Source organism: Miniopterus schreibersii (genome assembly GCF_964146895.1).
Source record: "Miniopterus schreibersii genome assembly, chromosome: 10".
Lineage (NCBI taxonomy): Eukaryota > Metazoa > Chordata > Mammalia > Chiroptera > Miniopteridae > Miniopterus > Miniopterus schreibersii.
Window position 1 is genome coordinate 15,242,387 of NC_138110.1, and position 18,637 is coordinate 15,261,023.

At 50.6% G+C, this 18,637-nt stretch overlaps 1 protein-coding gene across 1 annotated transcript in view; it reads right to left on the reverse strand.

Moving 5' to 3' along the window:
• The window catches only part of ONECUT2 (one cut homeobox 2), a 57,456-nt gene extending 39,156 nt beyond the window's left edge, over positions 1–18,300 (reverse strand). The window contains exon 1 of the mRNA XM_081148477.1: positions 16,788–18,300. Within this exon, the coding sequence (XP_081004603.1) occupies positions 16,788–18,024 (1,237 nt within the window). The 5' untranslated portion in view covers positions 18,025–18,300. The remainder of the gene's footprint in view (positions 1–16,787) is intronic.
• Between the last annotated feature and the right edge of the window lie 337 nt (positions 18,301–18,637).

The window sequence follows — 18,637 nt, forward strand, 5'->3', positions numbered from 1 at the left end:
ATAGCAATAGGGAACTGATACATAGCACATAATAGAAGTTTAATAAAATCTGTACTTTATTTCCTTTCTCTCTTCCTCCCCAACACCCAAAGCCATCTTGTCCCTCAGGTCACCACTCTAGGCAAGGGGTTCTGTGGGGAAGTCCTGAAGGCTGTTCATTAGCCTATTATCCGACAGCTACTTCATACAAATCACATCTACTACTTACACCTGCTCTCCAAGGTGGACATGTTATTTCCATTTTATAAAGGAGGAAACAGACTCAGAGAGGTTCGTTACAGCTAGCAATGTCAGAGTTAGAATAAATACACAAGCCTGTCTGACTCCAAAGCCAAAGGTCATTCCTTCCCCTGAACTGCCCTGCCAGAGGTCAGCTCTGAGAGAGGAAAAGGAGTGCTTGGTGCCTCCAATCCCTTCCCAGCAGCCTGGGAGAGAGGGATCTGGGTCGCATAGACACTGTTTCCAGGACCTGCTCTAGACTTCCTCTCTTCTGAGCTTGGGGCTCCTAGCCCATCTCAGATAGGGATGTTTCTATCACAGGGACTCACTCTGAAAAGGCAGAACCCGGGCTCCTGCGATGGTGCGGTTTACGATAGAAAGCCACCTATCTCTACTGTGCATTTCCCTCCCTTTCTCCTCTAGTCCAACCATCTACCTATTTTCTACCCTGCCCTTTTAATTGACTTTCCAAAATCTGCCTAAGAAAGCCCAAGTCTGAAGCTCTAGGTGGAAAACTGGTCATGGAGGGGCGAGCTCAGCGGTACTGACTCCTTCTGTTCCCACCTGATTCCTTTGGGAAGGTGACAGAAGAGGAGGCTGAGGCACTGGGCAGAAGAGAAAAGAGGAGAGTGTGTGCCCTTTGGTGTCAGCCATGTCCAGGCCACGGTGCCTCAGCCAGAGGAGGTCTGGCCTCTGCCTGGGAGCTAAGGCTCTTCGGGGAGGCCTCAGAGCTGCCTCCTGCTCTGGCCGACCATTCCTCTCTGCCTCCTTGTCAAAGGAAACTAGGTTTGTCTATGCAAGGCACACAAATGACAGTCACTTAAGTCAATTGCTTACTGAGCATATCTAATTATCATGCAGCACAGCAATGCATTCAATTAAAGGCATCAAGAAAGAAAAGCCTAGAATGTTTTAACACTAAATTCTGCTCATATAACCTTGATCTTCATAGTTTGTTACTCATGCAACATGAATGTCAAAACATAACTGTAAAAAAGATAAAATATCACAAGGCAATATATAATTTCCACATAAGACATATAACAAATTATTTTAGTTAGTTTCTTACTGAAGTTGAGATAATAACAAAATCTGTTTTCATTCAATCTCATATGAATATTGTGAAGGTAAATAAGGATTTATCCACTCAAATCTTTAAAATTCAGTAAAATCAAAGCTGAAAAAAAGCTACCTAATTTTTTTCTATTCTTAACTACTTAGTTCAGCACTGTGTATGTAACACTGTGTCTAACATCCCTGAATATTTTTGACATGCTGGGTCTCAAGGATTTATGTACTCATTTGCCAAAAGATAAGAAAATAAAGGGAGAGGGCAAACCTATCAATATTAGATGTTGACCTCTGGCTTTGTTTTTTTTTTTAACTCTTTCTTGGTAAATTTAAATCAGTAACAGTCTAAGAATTTGCAGTATATCAAGTATGACCATTTACATGCAAATTTACTTTACTGATAATTAAAATGACTTAAAGAGGAAACCAGTCCTTTTGATTTGCTAATGTGTCTGCAGGCTAAATTGTCTAAAGTGGGTAATATTTTTGGATTTGGGTAGAAGCAGGTAAACTTTGTCATTAACCAAGCCATGTGAGCACCTTCTTATCCATGTTAAGTGTATGATTAGCTTAGGAATACATTTTTGGTTTATATTACGTAAGCAAATATTTCTGTCAACAAACAAAACATTTATAGTGAAGAATATCCCTTTTGAAAAAGAAGAGGGTAGCAAAGAACGCCAGACATAAGTACATATATACAACCTATTCCCCCAGAGTGACTGAAATTAGGAGATTCTATAAAGATAGGTGGGAGTCCATGAAATGACTCACAATAAAAAGTATCTACTGTGGGTTCAGCCATGGACCAGCAGCTGTGGGAGGTACAAGGAAAGAGCCCTCAGAAAGGGAGACACAGGACACAAAGAGTGATACAAGACCACAGCTAAGAAGCTGCTATGTATTTTGGAACAGATGATGCAACCAGAGTTCAGGAAAGAGAGAAAACAATGGGCTACAGTCAGCTGGGAAGATTTCAGAGAAGAAAGACTTTGAGGTGTCCAGAAGGAAGATGACCTGGAAAGAGACAGATGAGAAACGGCATTCCAGGCAGGGGAAACAGTGTGCAAAGACATGGATGTGGCAAAGAGAGCACCGTATGGGCAGAATAGTAAGGAGAGCTACCTGATTGGAGCAGGTACCCTTGGGGGCAAGAGTCAACTGGAAAAAGTGGTCCCTGTTCTAGTGTCTAGTGGTCGTCATATCATAGCCCTTGCTTGACCGGTGATGATCTGAAGCTTTGGAGAAGACTGAACCCTACTTCAAGATTCCCTTTAAACACACATACCTGTACTATGGTATCTTAGGAGTAAAATGACAGTGATGAGAAGTTGGTATCATGAAATATGAAATACTTCTCCAAATGATGCACCAACACAAATGATTTGTTTTCAAATCCTATCTACTAACTTGGGGGGGGGGGTATGATGGGCAGAAACAGTGTAATATAAGAGTATTCATTAATTTATTTACAGATATTCATTGCCTGCCTACTGTATGCAACCTCTCTCTGCTTTTGTGGAATATGTATTCTAACGGGGTGGGGGAGGAACACGGACAAGTTAGCAGGTGATATCTGTTCTCCGTGCAATGGGAGCACTAGTTCAAGGGGATCTTGACTTAGGAGACTAGAGGACACTTCCTAGAGGCAAGGGCATCTAAGCTAAGATCTGCAATTGAGTTCAAGGTAGTTGAGTGAGGGAAAACATGTTCTAGACCAAAGGACTGGCCTGATGTGTTTGAGGAACTGGAGGGAGTATAGCATGTCTGGAGCACAGAGTGAATGGGTGGAGCAATGTGAGATGAAGCTGAGATGAGCAGGAGTCGGTCCACAGCTGGGCTGGTATGCCCTACTCAGAGATCTGGACCTTCTTCCAATGGTCACAGGGAACCAACAAAGAGTTTTAAATAAGGGTGTAATGTGGTCAGATTTAGGTTCCAGAAAAGTCTGGCAAGGAAAATGGATGGGAGAAGGCAAGGACAGAGGTTACTGAAGTTGGTGATGGTTCCCACTAGGGCATCCGCAGAGGGAATTGAGAGGTAGATAGGTATTTAAGAGATATAATCCACATGGCTCATATAGTTGATGATGGGAAACAGAAAAAGAAAGAGTCCAAGTTGATTTCCTGGTTTCTGATTTGAGATTCTGTGTACAAGGTGATGTTACTGAAAGAGAGAGGGAATGAGAGGCTCATATTTGGTAGTGACAGTGAAGGGGGCTGGAGGGACAGGAACATGAGTTCATTTTGAGATAGATTGAGTTTGTGGCCTTTGAGGCAAAGATGTCCAGATGCAGAAGGAAACAGGGATCTGGAGCTCAGGAGAGATACAAAAGGCTGGAGAGAGACCTGGACGTCCTCGGCACAGAGAGATAGTAAACCAATTGATGAGATTATCCAGCGTGAGTACACCAAGTGAAAAAATAAAATAGCCGAGGCTGGAGTGCTGAGCTAGATGGACAGAGCAAGGAGCCCAGAAAGGAGTCTGAGAAGGAGTGATCAGAATGCTAAAAATAAAAGAGTACAGTATTTCACAAGTCAGGAGAAGAAAGGGAGAGACAGGGTAGTCAGCAGTGTGTCAAATTCTATGGAGAGGACAGATTAAGAACTGAGAAGTGTCCATTGGATTTGGCTACAAAGACCTCAATAGTGACATTGTTAAGAGTGGGTTTAGTAAATAGGTGTGTGTGGAACCAGACTGTAAAGAGCTGGGCCTGAAGGGGGAGGTAAGAAACAGGCACTGAGTTATAGCAACTCTTTCTAGAAGTGAAGGGAAGGAAGAGATAAAGCTAGAACAGGTGTGGGGGGGAACATTAAAAAAAAAAGATAGATGAGACTGGAGCACAAAAATACTGATGGGAAGAAAATAATGAAGAAGAGGTTATAAGCACAGAAAAGCTTGGGGTCCTGACAAGGCAGGAGAGGCAGGGGCCAAGAATCAGGTCAAGGAATTGGCCTTCAACAGGAAGACTGTCTCTTCCTTTTCAGAAGAACATTTAGAAAATGATGAGAAGGTTTAGAATTGAGCGTGAACAAAAAATTCACTCTTGTGCCTTGAACTTGAGCTGAAGTAAACTCAGTTCACTGAGTTCATTAGATATACATTAGGAGGCAGGTGACTCCAAGATTTAAAACAATCTTTTCCATTTAGGAATTTACCACACTGTTTCAGAAAAGTAAAAGTTCTTTCACTCCACACTGTTTTTTTTTTTTTTTTAAGTATTTAGAGTCAAAGAAGACTATAGGAGAGGTCTTGTCAAAATATTTTTTAAAAACCACACTGAGTTCACTGGAAGGGAAATGCATTTAGTACAAGCCCTTGCAGAGTGGACTGCCTTATTTTTTTAATTGAATTTATTGGGGTGACATTGATTAATAACGTTATATAGATTTCAGGTGTACAATTCTATAATACATTGTCTGTATACTGTATTGTGTGTTTACCACCCCGTCATTTATCCCCCCTTTACCATCTTCTATCTCCCCCGCTTTCCCTTTGGCAATACCCATACTGCTGTCTGTATCTATGGACTGCCTTATTTTTTTTTTACATATATATTTTTTTATTTCAGGGAGAGGGGGAGAGAGAGAGAGATAGAAACATCAATGATGAGAGAGAGACATTGATCGGCTGTCGCCTGCATGCCCCCTACTGGGGATTGAGCCTGAAACCCGGGCAGGTGCCCCGATCAGGAATCAAACCATAACCTCCTGGTTCATAGGTCAATGCCGACCATTGAGCAACACCAGCTGGGCGGGACTGCCTTATTTTTAATAAAATGCAGTGATGCATATAAAACAGACTTTTAAAAAAGGACTTTGCTTACTGCCAAACCCATGTTTTACTGGAAAATATTTTGATAGTGTAACCCAACAACTAAGAAATGGATGTCTGCAAATTCAAAGATCATACGGCTTGAAGAAACTGCTTTTATCAGTGTTTAAAAAACAGATCTGAAACCAGTCCTTAGATCTGATTCAAGTAGGTTCTAGCAAATATACTCCTGTTCATTTTTAGAGCAAAATTTTAGATATTTAAACACAGAAAATTAATTTTTTCAACATTGGCAATCAATGCTCTACCAGATTAATTTTGTTTTGGGCCGGATTTTTTCTCCCTTTCATCCAAGAGCTACTTGGAATTTAAAAATGAATTGTCACAGGAAGGAAATCTCATTTATCATACGCTTGACTTTGTTTTAAAGTGAACACACTTGTCTGTTCCTATGCTCCACCTCCCTTTAGCAATAAATTAGGTTTGGAGTATAAAATTCCTTGAAATAAAGCAAGAGTTTTACATTTTAATTAGCATTGGGAAGGCAAGGGCCATTTTACTAGAAACATGAAATGATGTGAATTGTGCCCAATCATAGGCCAAAAGGACCCACCTGCCTTTTTTCTCTGGCATAAAAACACAAATAAAGCAGAGCAGCGAGAGTCAGGGGTCAGTGCCTAATATCAACACTCACCCTGGCCAGGGCCACAGGATTCCATTGTGTGGCCTGGGGGAAGTCACTCAACCATTGGCCCAAAGAAACTGTGGAGAGGTACTTCTTAAAGAGAACCCCATCAAGGATGACTCTCAAGAAATCAAACCCAGTTTCTAGATTTATTGGAGATAGTGATGTCCCATGAAACATTCTGCTGATAGGAAGTAAGGATATTGTTTAATATAATGAAAGCCATGTTTTCAAAGATCAGAAGCATGTAGGAGGGGGAGAAAGCATTCATTTGTGTACACCTGTGTGCGGGGCAGCCAGACTGTAAAGCTTGAGAGGCAATCCTAAATCTGAATATCCTGTTGAGAGTGGAAATCAGTGCCTGCAGAAGGCAGAATATCATGAAAAATAGTTCAGTCCCTCCACCCCCAACGTAATGCTCTTCCTCTTTGGAAGGAAAGGGTCGTTTAGCATCTTTTGTCCTGTCTTCACCAAGGCCTCCTCTCCCTTTGTTTACCGCTGACCTCGTACAGAGAACTGAAGCCACGGGGTGCAAGAGGAAAATCCGAGGCCCTGTTCTGTCGGGCTCGCTGAGATCTAGAGAGCTGGAGCTACCGATGAGGGTGGTGCCCGGATTTAGCCTGACAGAGGGCCCATCTGCCTTCTCTGGGATGAGATGGAAACTCGCTCAGACAGCAGCCCTGGCGCGGGGCTCTGGGCTCTCCGTGGCGCTGTTCGTGGTGCTGAAGCCCGCGCCCAGGCGTGGAGTCAGCCACCCACCCACAGGCGCTTGGATGCCAGGGGCTCTGGGCCGGATCAATGTGAGGCGAGTCTGGAAACAGCTGTCGCCCACAGAGCTACAGCCAGCTCCACAGTTGGGCTCCAAGTCTAGCTCATTGGCTCACTTCTTTGCAATTGCAAAATGGCTGGTTTACTTTTTCTCTTCCCAGAACCCACCTCTAGCTCACTGCTTGGGCATATCTCTTTCCTGATGTCCTCCCTGCCCATACTAAATCTCCCCCACCCTTCACTTTTTGTGCAATATTTTACTTTTGCAGAACACCTTACAGTTGGCACAGCCCTCACTGGCACCATCAATTGAACCATTTCTCTTACACACATAACCATTCCTCTCCTCTCCCGCAGATATTTTTGCTTTCTCTGCCCCTCCTCCTCCCTAAGTTTCCATCTAAGCAGGAGACTATTACCTCAATGTGCAGATTATTACCCATCACAGCAGAACTGCTGACTTCTTGGCAATGAATGAGAAGAGGCAGAGGTTAGAGTCCCAGAGGACCAGGACAATTTCTTCAAAGTCCCTAAAGAAATGTCTAGGAAAAGATAGGTGGTGATCAGGAGGATGAGGAATGGGGTCCCAGGTCTAGGAACAAAGTGAAGGATGGGGCTTAGGCCCTGCAGAAGGTGCAAGGCTCACTGCAGTGAGTGATTCCCGGCAGGTGGCACTCTAGCGCAAGGTGCTCTCTGTGGAAGCCTTAACTGCTGGCTCCACTTCAAACCTTCTTTCTGTTAAACAACCCCCCAGTCCTGTTTGGAGGTCTGTCTTCCTCTTGATCCAAGCACTTATCCAGACTATATTCCTGCTAAAAAGCACCGTTTGCACAATTCTATTTACTGTAATGCACAGGGGTGAAGAGAACACAAATAGAAAAGAGAGGGTCAATGGGAGGATTTTTTTTTCTTCTGGTGTGATTGATGGTGCTCAGATCAAAACTGTTTAATCATCAATAACATGATTCAGCAATTGGGAAATGTAAACAAGTTGTGCAACTGCTTGCTTTGGTCAAAGCCCTGGAAGGGCCGATCTGGTTGGGCCAAGTTTGGGGAGGGCAATGCCAGCAGGATGCTCCCTCCCTCCCACCAGGGCAGAGCTAGCTGTGCCTACAGCCTGGCTGGGGTGACCTTTGGCTTCTGCAGCACAAGCGCTGTTGGGCTGGGGTTAATGGCACTTTGCAGGGTGCTCCAATTGAGTAAACAAAAAATGCCTTGCCCTGTTCTAATGGAGCATATTATTCCAAGGCCTCAGCCTTCATCCAGGCCCCTGCAGCTGCTCTGCAGGTCAGTGTTACCAATAAAGCAATTAGCCAATGAGAAAACTCTTCTTCCCTGAGGGGGACTTGAGGGTTTTGTTGCAGTTGCTATGCTTTGCTTTGGGGTTTTAAACAGGCAATCCAAGTTGATCTGTGCCTCTTACATCAGACTCCAGGATGAGGACAGTGAAATTGTGTGTTTGCTGAGTGTGATATTTTAAGGGACTGGTCTCTTGTTAAACACAGCCTGGAGAGCTCACTGCTTCCTGTTCAATTAACCTGAACCAAAGCTGAACTCTGCCCTTTGAACTCACTCAGCAGATAAATACATTAGCTCACCTAAGGAATCATTAATATTTTTCAATCACACAAAACAAACATGAATATCTGAACACAACCCAAGAGATAACCAATTAGGAATAGCACATGTACCATGTTGGGAAAAAAATCACAAATGGATGTTATTCACAGAACCAAAGGGTCAGGGAAGAAATGAAATGGATTGTGCCAACAGTTCTGGAAACAAAGGGGACTTTCATTTTCATATGTGCAAACACGAGTGATATTGAGCAATATTTAGCAATTCCTATTCCATCTATACTGTTCTGTAAGAAAAATTGGACCTTACTCTTCCTGCTTCCATCAGAACACACAACTCCAAGACCCTTCTCAGTGTCCATGCTCATATACAGAGTCCAAAATATTGCATTTCCTGAAAACAATCTACTCCTGATTTGCTACAAACGAGTGAAAATAATTTTTGTGGAAGTATTACTGCTTTGAAGTGAACCAGCTTAAATGAACCAAGATAGTGGACTGATTGAGCTAATTTTACAGTAGAAAATGATGTTCCAGAGACACTGCTACTCTGGCATATAAACTGGTTTTCTTTGGTGGGGGAAAAAAAGAGAGCGAAAGGTGCTAAATACATCCATTTTGTCTTTATCCCTGCATGTCATCTTAGGAGAATGAGAAAAAACAGCCCCAATCAAATCATTACACATTTCAGTGTGATTCCATCTCACTTCCCACAGTTCTGCCTCCTGACCCCTCCCCTCCTACTCTCTTCATTTTTGTCTGGTTTGGAGTGTGGGCTTAATGCCCAGCTATCCTAGATGAGAACACTTAAAGGAACATCACAAGCGCGAAGGGTAAATCTATTGAACGAGGGTCTTTAACTATGTGGTTTCCTTAAAGGGAAAGGTTGGATCAATAGGATCAATATGAAAGGTTTCCCTGGCCCTACATAAAAGGGTAAGGGCTTCTCTTTTCACTGGTTTAACTTTACTCTCTGACAAATGCAAATCAATGGATCTGTGTTTACAACAGATTCCCTAACAGACTCAACTTGGGTAAAGCCCAGAGCCTTGTCCTGAGGGTGGGGAGTCCAAGTTAGATCTAGAGGGATGCTCTAGGGCAGAGCTCCAAGCTCAAGGCCCTGGGGATGCAGTGGGGAGTGAGCCGGCGATGGCTACCAATCGCCCTTAATGAAGGGGCTTGCTGTCCACTGGGATTCTGCTGCTGCCGTCTGTGCCTCTCCAAACATGGTAGAAAAATGGTAGAAACCGGTTCTTCCAAGGATATCTCCACCCAATGTAAATATAAAGCCCAAATTCCTGGGATCTGGTGAGCTAGTCAAGCTAGTTTCCTACCAAAATAAATGTGGGAGGCTGACTATATGGAGGAAGCTGGAGTGAAATACCTACAGTAGGAGCAGCACATGCATTTGAGCCCTGGAGTGCTCCTTCTGCCCTTTCTTAGGAGGTAACTGGCTCTCTTAGCAGTGACAAGGCAAACCACTCAAACTGGATTCTTTTCCCCTTAATTTTACCTTTCCCTTTAAAAATGTGATGTTTTCCAGAGATTACATGACTTCAAGTCAATAGCAGTTACAGAGAAATTATTTTTCTTCCTGCAGGAGAAAGTATATGTATATTTGATTACACGAGCCAAAGTCCAATGCTGATTAAATTACATTGGAGGTGTGCTTCCAACCCAAACAAAGTCTGCTTTCTCCAGAAGAGTAATGGATCTTCAAATGGCGAGAGAGGCGTCAAGGTGGAAGGCAGAGCCTCCCTTCCCTCTGGGACAATTTGTGTGGGGCAGTTTTTCATAACAAATGTCCACAGCTTCTAGGAATCCTGCTCCTCAAGTGAGACTATTTGCATGCCCCGCAGCCTGCCTTTATGCCTTGCCCGTCTGCGCCTTGTCAGGCATCAGATGGGCTGAGTTATCCAATCATCTTCCCTTCCTCCTCTCTTCCTGCCCCTTGAAAAACCTGTGCATGTTTTTTCAAAGTCTTTCCCTCTAGTCATGGACATCAAAAAGCCTTTCCCCAAGTCACTGAAGTCGGTTGGGGGGGGGCAGATTAGGTGTTGAGGGGTGATGATGGACCCCCCCCCCCCCAGCTCATCCTGAGCAGGCTCTGCACCTGACAGCATAAATGGCCCCATTGGGCTTTCTAATCATGGTCTCTCCCCACCAAGAAAAGTATCCCCCTGTATGAAGCGACTTTCCCCAGGTCAGGAAAAACAAGGATCTCTGAGTGGTCAGGGGTGAACAAAACCCAGAGGATCTTTGATGGAGTTTAATGCCCAGGGTGCCTCAATATTCACCCTTTTCCCCAGGGCCCTTTATCCAGGCAATTATTTCTATTTAATTCCTTCCTCATTTCCCTTCTGTTGGCAGGAAACCAGGAACTAAATCTTTCTGCTTCTCTTCTGAGAATTTCATTCCTCCAGGGATTCCCCCTTCATGGTACCACTTTTCCTGAACAGCGTCTGCCAACACCATCACCAGCCATGGTGTGGCAGGGCCCAGTGCTCTCTTCCTGAGAATTCTTTCCCTCTTCCTCTAATCTCCCTTTAGAAAAAGGTTCTAATAGCTAGAAAACCAACAGGTGACCCTAAAATAAAGTTTTGGGTTGAAACAGCAGGAGAAGTAGGTTCTCTGTCTCTCAGGGTTCAGGCCTGGAGCTGGGGAAGGTAAGCCATGAGGGGCAGGGCCCTGCCGCCTCTGTGCAGTCCTGGCTCAGAGGGAAGTGGGGTGGGTAGCTCTCCTCTTGGAGACACAGAGAATCTGGGGGAATCAGTTTTCCTTCTGTCCCACCCTCACCACTCACCAGGATTCTCACCCTGTTTTGGGATTCTAAGATGGGGACGGGGGAGAGTCGAAGACCCCACTCTCCAAAATGTCATTCAACCCTCAGAGAAGGAGACTGTAGGGGTCCTTATCGAGGGGCCTGTGAGGAGGGGCCAACTGTCGTCCTAACCAGAAGGAAACCACCCACCTTCCGTTTCTGCATCTGATCACTGTTCACCTGACCTAGTTCACTGTAGTTTTCAGGAGGGGGCAAGGGCACGTTCTCACTAGGAATCAAGAGGCTACATCGAAGCCCCCTTAACGGATGCTACTGGTGGGAAGAGGAGCCCGTTTGGGGAGAACAGAAAGAAAAACCCACTGCTCCCTTGCCACACCTCAAAGCAGAACAATGCACAACCCCCCCCCCCCCCGCCCGTCCCCCAGCCTCCCCCTCTCCCTCATTTTTCTCATTTCATTCTTGGAGAAGGAAGGAAAACATTCCTTTCCTTCTAGATTGAGAGCTTCTCTGGAAGGAAACGCTTAGCTTTCTCCAATAGGAGTTATAATTTCAAATAAACCAGAACAATTAAGCTCTCACCTCATCCTCACTACTACTGTCTCACCACTTTCTTTCTGGTCAAATTCACCTTTACTGTTCCTTCTGGGAAAATAAGCCACCTTGAGGCCAGGGAGCAAGGGAGCGGTTGGCAGGGTGTGGAGGTCCCCCCCCCCCCTCTTGGGCAGGAAGGAAGACCTCAGACGTTCTTTCTTTTCTGGTCAGTGCAGGTTACCCAGGGCGAACCTCCCTACCAGCTAGACCTGAGCCCCGGTTCTCTCCCGCTGGTGAGACGGGGAGGAGGTGCTGGTGCCGTCCCTCTGTCTGGATTTTTCACCTTCCTACCCCAGCCCCGGTAGGAAACAAGATTCTTCCCTGGTTGGCCCAATTAGCCTGCTGCAAAGCAGACAATTCCGAGGGACGAAGCCCTGGCCCTTGTCACCAGGCCGCATTTAATTGTCCAACTAATGTATCTGTGTACATAGTCTGAGAATGGGAGTATTTAATGCGAAGGAGCTCTTTCTTTTAGTGAGGACAGTCTAGCATGAGAGAGGATCCACGGATCCGGAGGCTGCGGGGTTAGAGACATCGCTTCCAAAATAGGGCTTGGTCGTTCCCGCCTGTCGCACATGGAGAGGGTGACCAAATACCCTACATGATTTCCAAGGAGGAAAGAAGTTGCCCCGGGCCCTGCTGGATCAGATGTGGGCTCTGCGGGCCTCGGGAAGGGGGAGGCGGCTCCTCGGGAACAGGAAAGCTGGGAGGGGACGGGCGCGGGCGAGCAAAGCCTTCTGCGCCGAGCCACCTGCAGAGCCCGTGGCCGGGAGCGCGGAGAGCGCCGTGCGCGCGCGAGGGCAGGGCAGCAGGCCGGCGGTGCAGCGGCGAGAGAAAGCCCCGGGTCGGAAGGCGCAGGCCGGGCTGCTCGGGGAGGAGCGGCCGCCAGACCCGAGAGCCCGCCCGAGCTGGGGCGGCAGCGCGGCCGGGAGCGCCGCGGAGCCGGGGCTCTGCTGGGAACTGTCGGGCTTACTGGAAACGCGCCGGATCAGGTTCCAGATCAATGAAATCTGGGTCCACACGTTTACGTTATTGTTGCCAGCATTAATGCTCTTTTAATCTTCTAAACATTATCAGCATCGATCTCCCTCCATATACACATTTGTTTGAGAAAGTGACATAACCACACGGTGGAAAGCCTGGAATAAAAATAAATGCGCAGCCTCTCGCGTCCCGGGCGCCGGGCAGCCTGGGCCACTCCTCTCGGGCGGCCTCGCCACCCTGCCTGGCCTCCCGCCTGGCCGGGCCGCTCCCGCCCACCCCAATGCGGGTTCGGGAGGGGTTCTCCAGGCGCTCGGGGCTCGACCGAGCGAGGATAGTAGCGAGAGCTTTTCAATTATTAATCCGGGCAGCCAGCAGGCGAAAATATCGCGTGTTGCGCACTGAGGAGGGCTGCCTGGAGCCTCTCGGGCCAGGATCCCGAACTAAATCCCGAACTAAACTGTAGTGAGAGCTGGGCTGGGCTGGGCTGGGCTGGGATCCCTGAGGGGGGAGGTCTGCGAATGAAATCCACACCCCACTCCTTGGTTTAGGAGGTGCCGGTCGGCCTGAGCACCCTAAGACATCCCCGCTTAGGCGGAGACACGCACGCAGCGGTGCCCCTGGCAGGGGCGCTAAGCACTGCCCTGCCCCCCGCCGCGGGGCTCAGGCGGCCCCGACGTCTTGGCGGGTTGGTGAAGGGCCCTCTGCTGCCTGAAGAGTTGGTTCCAGACTGGCCACTGAATCTGTCCGCCGCTGGGACGGGAGGCAGGTTCCCAGCAGACCACCCGGGGGCCCCGGTTACAGGATGTGTTGTCCAGGGCTCTGCTCTGTCTTGCAGGCGTTGGAGGAAAGCACTCCCGCCACTGAGGCCTCGATTTTCTTTCCTCCGTGGGGCGCCCGGCCAGGCTCTTGCCTGGGTTCTCTCCCTTTTTGTTCAGGTTTGTGCTTGGTTCAGAGGTTTTTCTTGGGCTCAAAGCTGGAGAGCGTTCTGGAACTCACAGGAGGGTGTCCTCCCAGCCTCTAGCCCAGTTAGTAAGAACTGCCCTGCGGAGCCATCCCTGGGAAACCTCTGAAGAGGTCCAGTTGGGACCAGTTGCAAACATCTGCTGCCTGCCTCTGCCACCCTTTCCAAACGAAACTGTGCACTTGGAGTCCATCTTTCTGAACTCTAATGCTGGGGAAATCTTAGTTTCCCGATATCTTCTCCCTTCCCCTTGCAATGCTACCATGAGCTGTGTATACACTGAGGAGGTGGGCAGGGGGGAGAGGAAGGACCTGCTTCTGTTGTGACGGTGTGCTGCACCTAAGGGCGAGGTTTGCGGGGGAATGGCCCAAATCAGACATCTTAATTCTTAGCTCCCTCAAACCCCTGTCTGCTTGGGCCTCTGGCAAGACCCAGAGGGGCCCAAAATAAGAGAAAGGGACACTAAAAGGAGATGATAGAGAGATAGATAAATAGATAGATAAATGATAGATAGATAGATAGATAGATGAAAGAAAGTGTAAGGAAGGAAGGGAGGGAGGAAGGAAGAAAGAAAGCCTGGTCAGGGGGACATGGGGGGGCATCACTTCTTCCAGGTGTAGGGCTGGGAGACAGGCCCCGCCACCCTGTGGAGCTACTAGGATTGTTTAACCCTGGAACGGGAGCCCAGCGGTGTGGGCCCTCGGTGACGGGCCGGCGGGGATTCCGATCAATACTCCTGGCCAAGAAGGCCTCAGCTTTTCTTCTCCATTTGCTCCTGTCCCCTAGCCTCCTGAGTACATAATACCTACTTACCAACCCCAGCTTCTGCATCAGTGTCTGAAGAGACTGATCTACTGACCCCAAACTGAAAAGCCTTCTATGTAATAATAACCACTCAACATGCTTGTAGTTGCTGATAAAATGGCCAGATAAAAAGGCTAAAGCTCTTGTCCCTTTTCAACTTGGGGTAATAAAACAGACACACATTTGAATGCTTGAGCAAAGCGGGGGGTCCTCAGCAGGAATCTCCCACTTACTGAAGGAGGCTTTGTCTTCGGAGGCAGTTTAGGTGCTCTGCCTCCCAAAGGCCCCAGAGGAGTTATCCTGGAACTCTCTCAAGGTGGGTGGAGGGGCTGGGGACCCTGGATATTGTCACACTTATCCATCAACTCAGCACTTCGGGCCACTGTAAAAGCTGAGGCGGCACACGAACAGGCAAAACATTACTTGCCGCATCATTTTCAGACCTGCAGGCAGGAAGGCAGTGTTGTTGTTTTTAGCTCTGTCCTTTGCTCCACAGGCTTGAGGGGGCCGCCTGCTCTGAGATGGGCTGGAATAGAATAGCTGCCATTCTGCCTTTAACTGTACCCCCCAAAGACCAACTGCCAAGTTCCTTCTGGCCACCTGTGTCCAGGAAGCCAGCACGTGCTAGAGCTGGGGGGGGGGGGAAGACAAAAGAGAACTGCACTGTTGGGAATTGTCAGTAAGCCTCCAATATATTTCTCCTCACTACTCTCTATTCGCTGCTTATCTTTGCTAGGAACCAAGAGCAAATCAGAGAAAAATGTAGGAGAGGATGTCGGGTAAGCTAAAGGAGAGAGAGAAAGTAGACTTCTAAATCCAAGCAAAAGTACCTGGAGTTCACGGATTTGAAGAAGCTCTTTGGGACAAAGCTAGTTTTCTTTTTATCTTCAACGATCAGCACTGCGGGGCCGCTGGAGGTAGGAATCCTCCAACAGCCGGCAAAGGCTAAGGTGGTCAGATCAGAAACACCCCCTCCCCAAGCCAGGGTGAAAATGCTGCCTGTGACATCCCCCAGCCCTGTCCCGTGCCTGTAGAGTGCACCCCATAAGACCAGGCTCAGCGGTGTGAGGAAAGCCCCAGGGCGCGGGAGAGGAAGCCTGAGCTCTCCCCTCCGGAAGCGCGCTGCGTTCCGCCGGCTCCGAACCGCGCGCCCCATCGTCCTCGCCCATGTAAATCACGACCACTACGACTTATCCCCCTGATGGCCCGCTGATCCCGAGAGATCGCCCTAGTCCAAGAGAAGCCGAACCCTGTTTGTAGTAGGGTACAGAGTGTCTTCCCCAACGGGGAGCCTGGACACTTAGCCCCTCTGGGCTGTGGCTGGATCTTAGAGAAAGTGCAGCTGCCACCCGCACCTAGCTGTGTCTTTGCGCACAAAAGCGCGCAACTGCGCTCCAGGCGAAGCCACTGCTGCGTTTTTCTCTAGAGCTCCCGCCGCCCACGCAGGAGGTGTCTGCGCTCCTAGAACAATAGAGGGCTGTACCTCGCGGCTCGGCCGCTAGAGGAGGCACAAAGAGCCAAGGCGGCTCCAGAACAATGTAACCAGCAAGTCAACTCGCCCCCTCCCGCGGGCCGCCAGCCCTCCCCGCCACCGCGGTACGCGCACAATCAGCGTCCGCTTAATGCAAAGGCGGAGCCTGTAGCCCGCGGCCAAGATGCATTAACTAACCTGCATCTTAATTTCTCAGCACCCCTTCCCGCTAACGCCTAACCTCTTCCGAGCCCAGCCAAACCTCGGCAAATCCCAGCGAACGGCTAGGAGCGGGGCAAGGGTGGCTGGCAAACGAGGCACAGCTCTCTCCATTCTTAGTTTCTCTTCGTCCGTCCTCCCAGAGGTTAATGTGGCAATCCCAGCCTTCGTCCTTGCACCCTCCCCTCGCTGTGGACAGTGACATGGGAGCTGGCCCAAGTCGGCTCTTTGGGCCAGAAAGTCCCCGCGCCAAAGCCAAGGCCGGAGGAGGGCTCAGGAAGCGCTGTTATGGTCTTGGCCACACCTTCCAGGCGCGGCGGGCAAGGCTGTGACTCTTGCCAATAACCAAAGAAGTTTGTCTGATATGGTGGGTAGGAGAAAAGAGAGATCTTTTTCCCTTCCGAAGAGCAAAGGCCCTCAAATGCCTCCACATAGGGAGACGAGGCAGCCTGGAAAACTAAAATGTATCGTCTGAGCAAGAGTTCAAGTGCACAGGGTTTTGAATAGGGGCAATACCTGGTCTCTGTGAGCCCTGGGAAAAGAGGGCTCCTAGTGGACGCCAGGCATCCCATCCCGCCTCGGAAAGAGAGGGCAAAGTTGATACATTGAGGGGAGGGCGAATGAAGTGTGTGTGTGTGTGTGGGGGGGGGTCGTCGATGAAAGCTGGTAGACAAGGAGGGAGGAAGAAAAAAAGAGAAGAGGGAGAGCAGAAAGAAGGGGAGGAAAGAGAAAATGGAAACAGAAATAAAGTCAAGAACAGGAAGTGTGTCGGGGAGACCAGGAGGGAACCCAGAGAGGAGCCAGGCGCGCTGACCTGGGGCCACGAGCACCCCGGAGCCCTCTCCCCAGAAGCTTGGCTTCAGGCGACCCTCGGGGCTTACCTGCCAGGCGTAAGGCGGACATGCGCTGGAACTCCGGCTCCTGCAGCCACTTCCACATCCTGCGGAAGGTCTCCCTGCCAGATTTGAGTTTACTCCACGGTTTTGGGTTCCGGAGCAGGTCGGAGAGAGTCCCCTGAGACCGGCACAGCACCCTCTGCGCGAAGATCGCCTGCGGAATGCTGTAGCGCTTCAGCTCGGCGGTGATGCGCTGGGCCACCTCTTTGGTGTTGATCTCCTCCAGCTGGCCGGATGTGGCCACCTGCGAGCCCGACGAGGAAGAGGGTGGACGCTCGCGGCTGGGTGCCAGCACGGGCCCGTGGGACTGAGCGTGACCCGGGTGGTGCAGGCCATTGAGGTGCGACATCATGGCCGCGGGCGGGGTGCCCAAGCCCCGGGACAGGTGCTGCTCACCGCGGGTCAGCATGGCAGTGTGGTGCGCGTCGAAGTTCGGGCTGAGCATTTTGTCGTGGCCCGGCGGCCCGTAGTTGGGCAGGCTCTGCTGCGCGTTGTGGAGGCCACCCAGCCCGTTGCCCAACGGCGTGGCGGCCAGCGGGGACAGGCTCTGGCCCATGCCGGGCATCTCCTTGTAGGGGCTGTAGAGGTTGTTCATGGCCTGGAGCCCGCGTTCGTCGCGCATGAGGGTGAAGCTGCCGCTGACGTTGCCCGACAGGCGCTGGTGGTGGTGGTGGTGGTGATGGTGGTGTGGGTGGTGGTGGTGAGGGTGCGGGTGGTGGAACTTGTCGGACACGGTGGAGATGGGCGGCAGCGGCTGGAGCGGCGTCAACGTGGTGTAGGTGTTGCTCATACCCATGCCGGGTGGGGACGAGTCGCAGGACATGCTCATGGCGTGATGGAGCGGGATGGAGAGCTCGGGCCGGTAGTCGCCGCCGTCCAGGATCGAGGCCATGCTAGTGACCATGGCCGAGCGCGACGCCGCCGCCGCCGCTGCTGCCGCCGTGCCCAGCTCCTGGTGAGCCGTTGGCGGCGGCGGCGGCGGGCCCCGCAGTGAGCCAGCGGCGCCGCGGCCCGCGTGGTGGGGGCTGGGGCTGGCCAGCAGCTCCTGCTCATGGCCCGGGCCCCCGCCGCCGCCCCCGCCGCCCCCGCCGCCGCCCCCGCCGCTGCCGCCGCCGGCCGGCCCGTGTAAAGTGCCCAGACTTTCCATTGTCAGCTCCGGGTTCATGGCGCAGCCTTCTAGTTCTTTGGTGAGGCATCGATAGGCGGTGTAGGCAGCCTTCATTCAGTCCATCGGGGCACGGGGGCGGCGGGGTCGGCCGGCGGGCTGGCAAGGCGCGCGTGGCGGAGCTCGGCCGCGGGAGCAGGGGAGGGCACGAGAGTGCGTGAGTGTGTGGAGGGGGAGCGTGCGTGCGGTGTGCGCCCCGGGCTGCGGGCGGGCGCGCCCGGGGTGGGGGCGGGGTGGGGGCGGACGGGCCGTGCGTGCGGGAGAGGAAAGGGGGCGGGGAGGGAGGGAGGGATCACCGAGCCCAGCCGCCCGGGCCGGCGCGCTGCCTAGCCATGTCCCAGCCCGCTCCGGCGCGGACGGCTTCTGTTTGGGTGAGCGGGAGCTGTCCAGAAGGGCTCTGCCGCTGGCCAGGGCAGCCAACCTACCCTCCCGGACCCGGGGCGGGGCAGCGCCCGATGAGCGCCACGAGCAGCCACTCCGAGGCCACGGCTGGCCGCGGGGGCGGGCCTCCTGAGCGCGTCTGCCAATGGCTTGGGAGGGGGCGGGGCTGAGGGTTTCACGTTTGGCTGACGGCTCTGTCTTTTTTCCTCCTTTGCCACTGGAATCTAACGTCAAGGAGAGGGAGGGAGGGGAAGAAGGGATAGAGGAGGGAGACAGGCGAGAGTGCGAG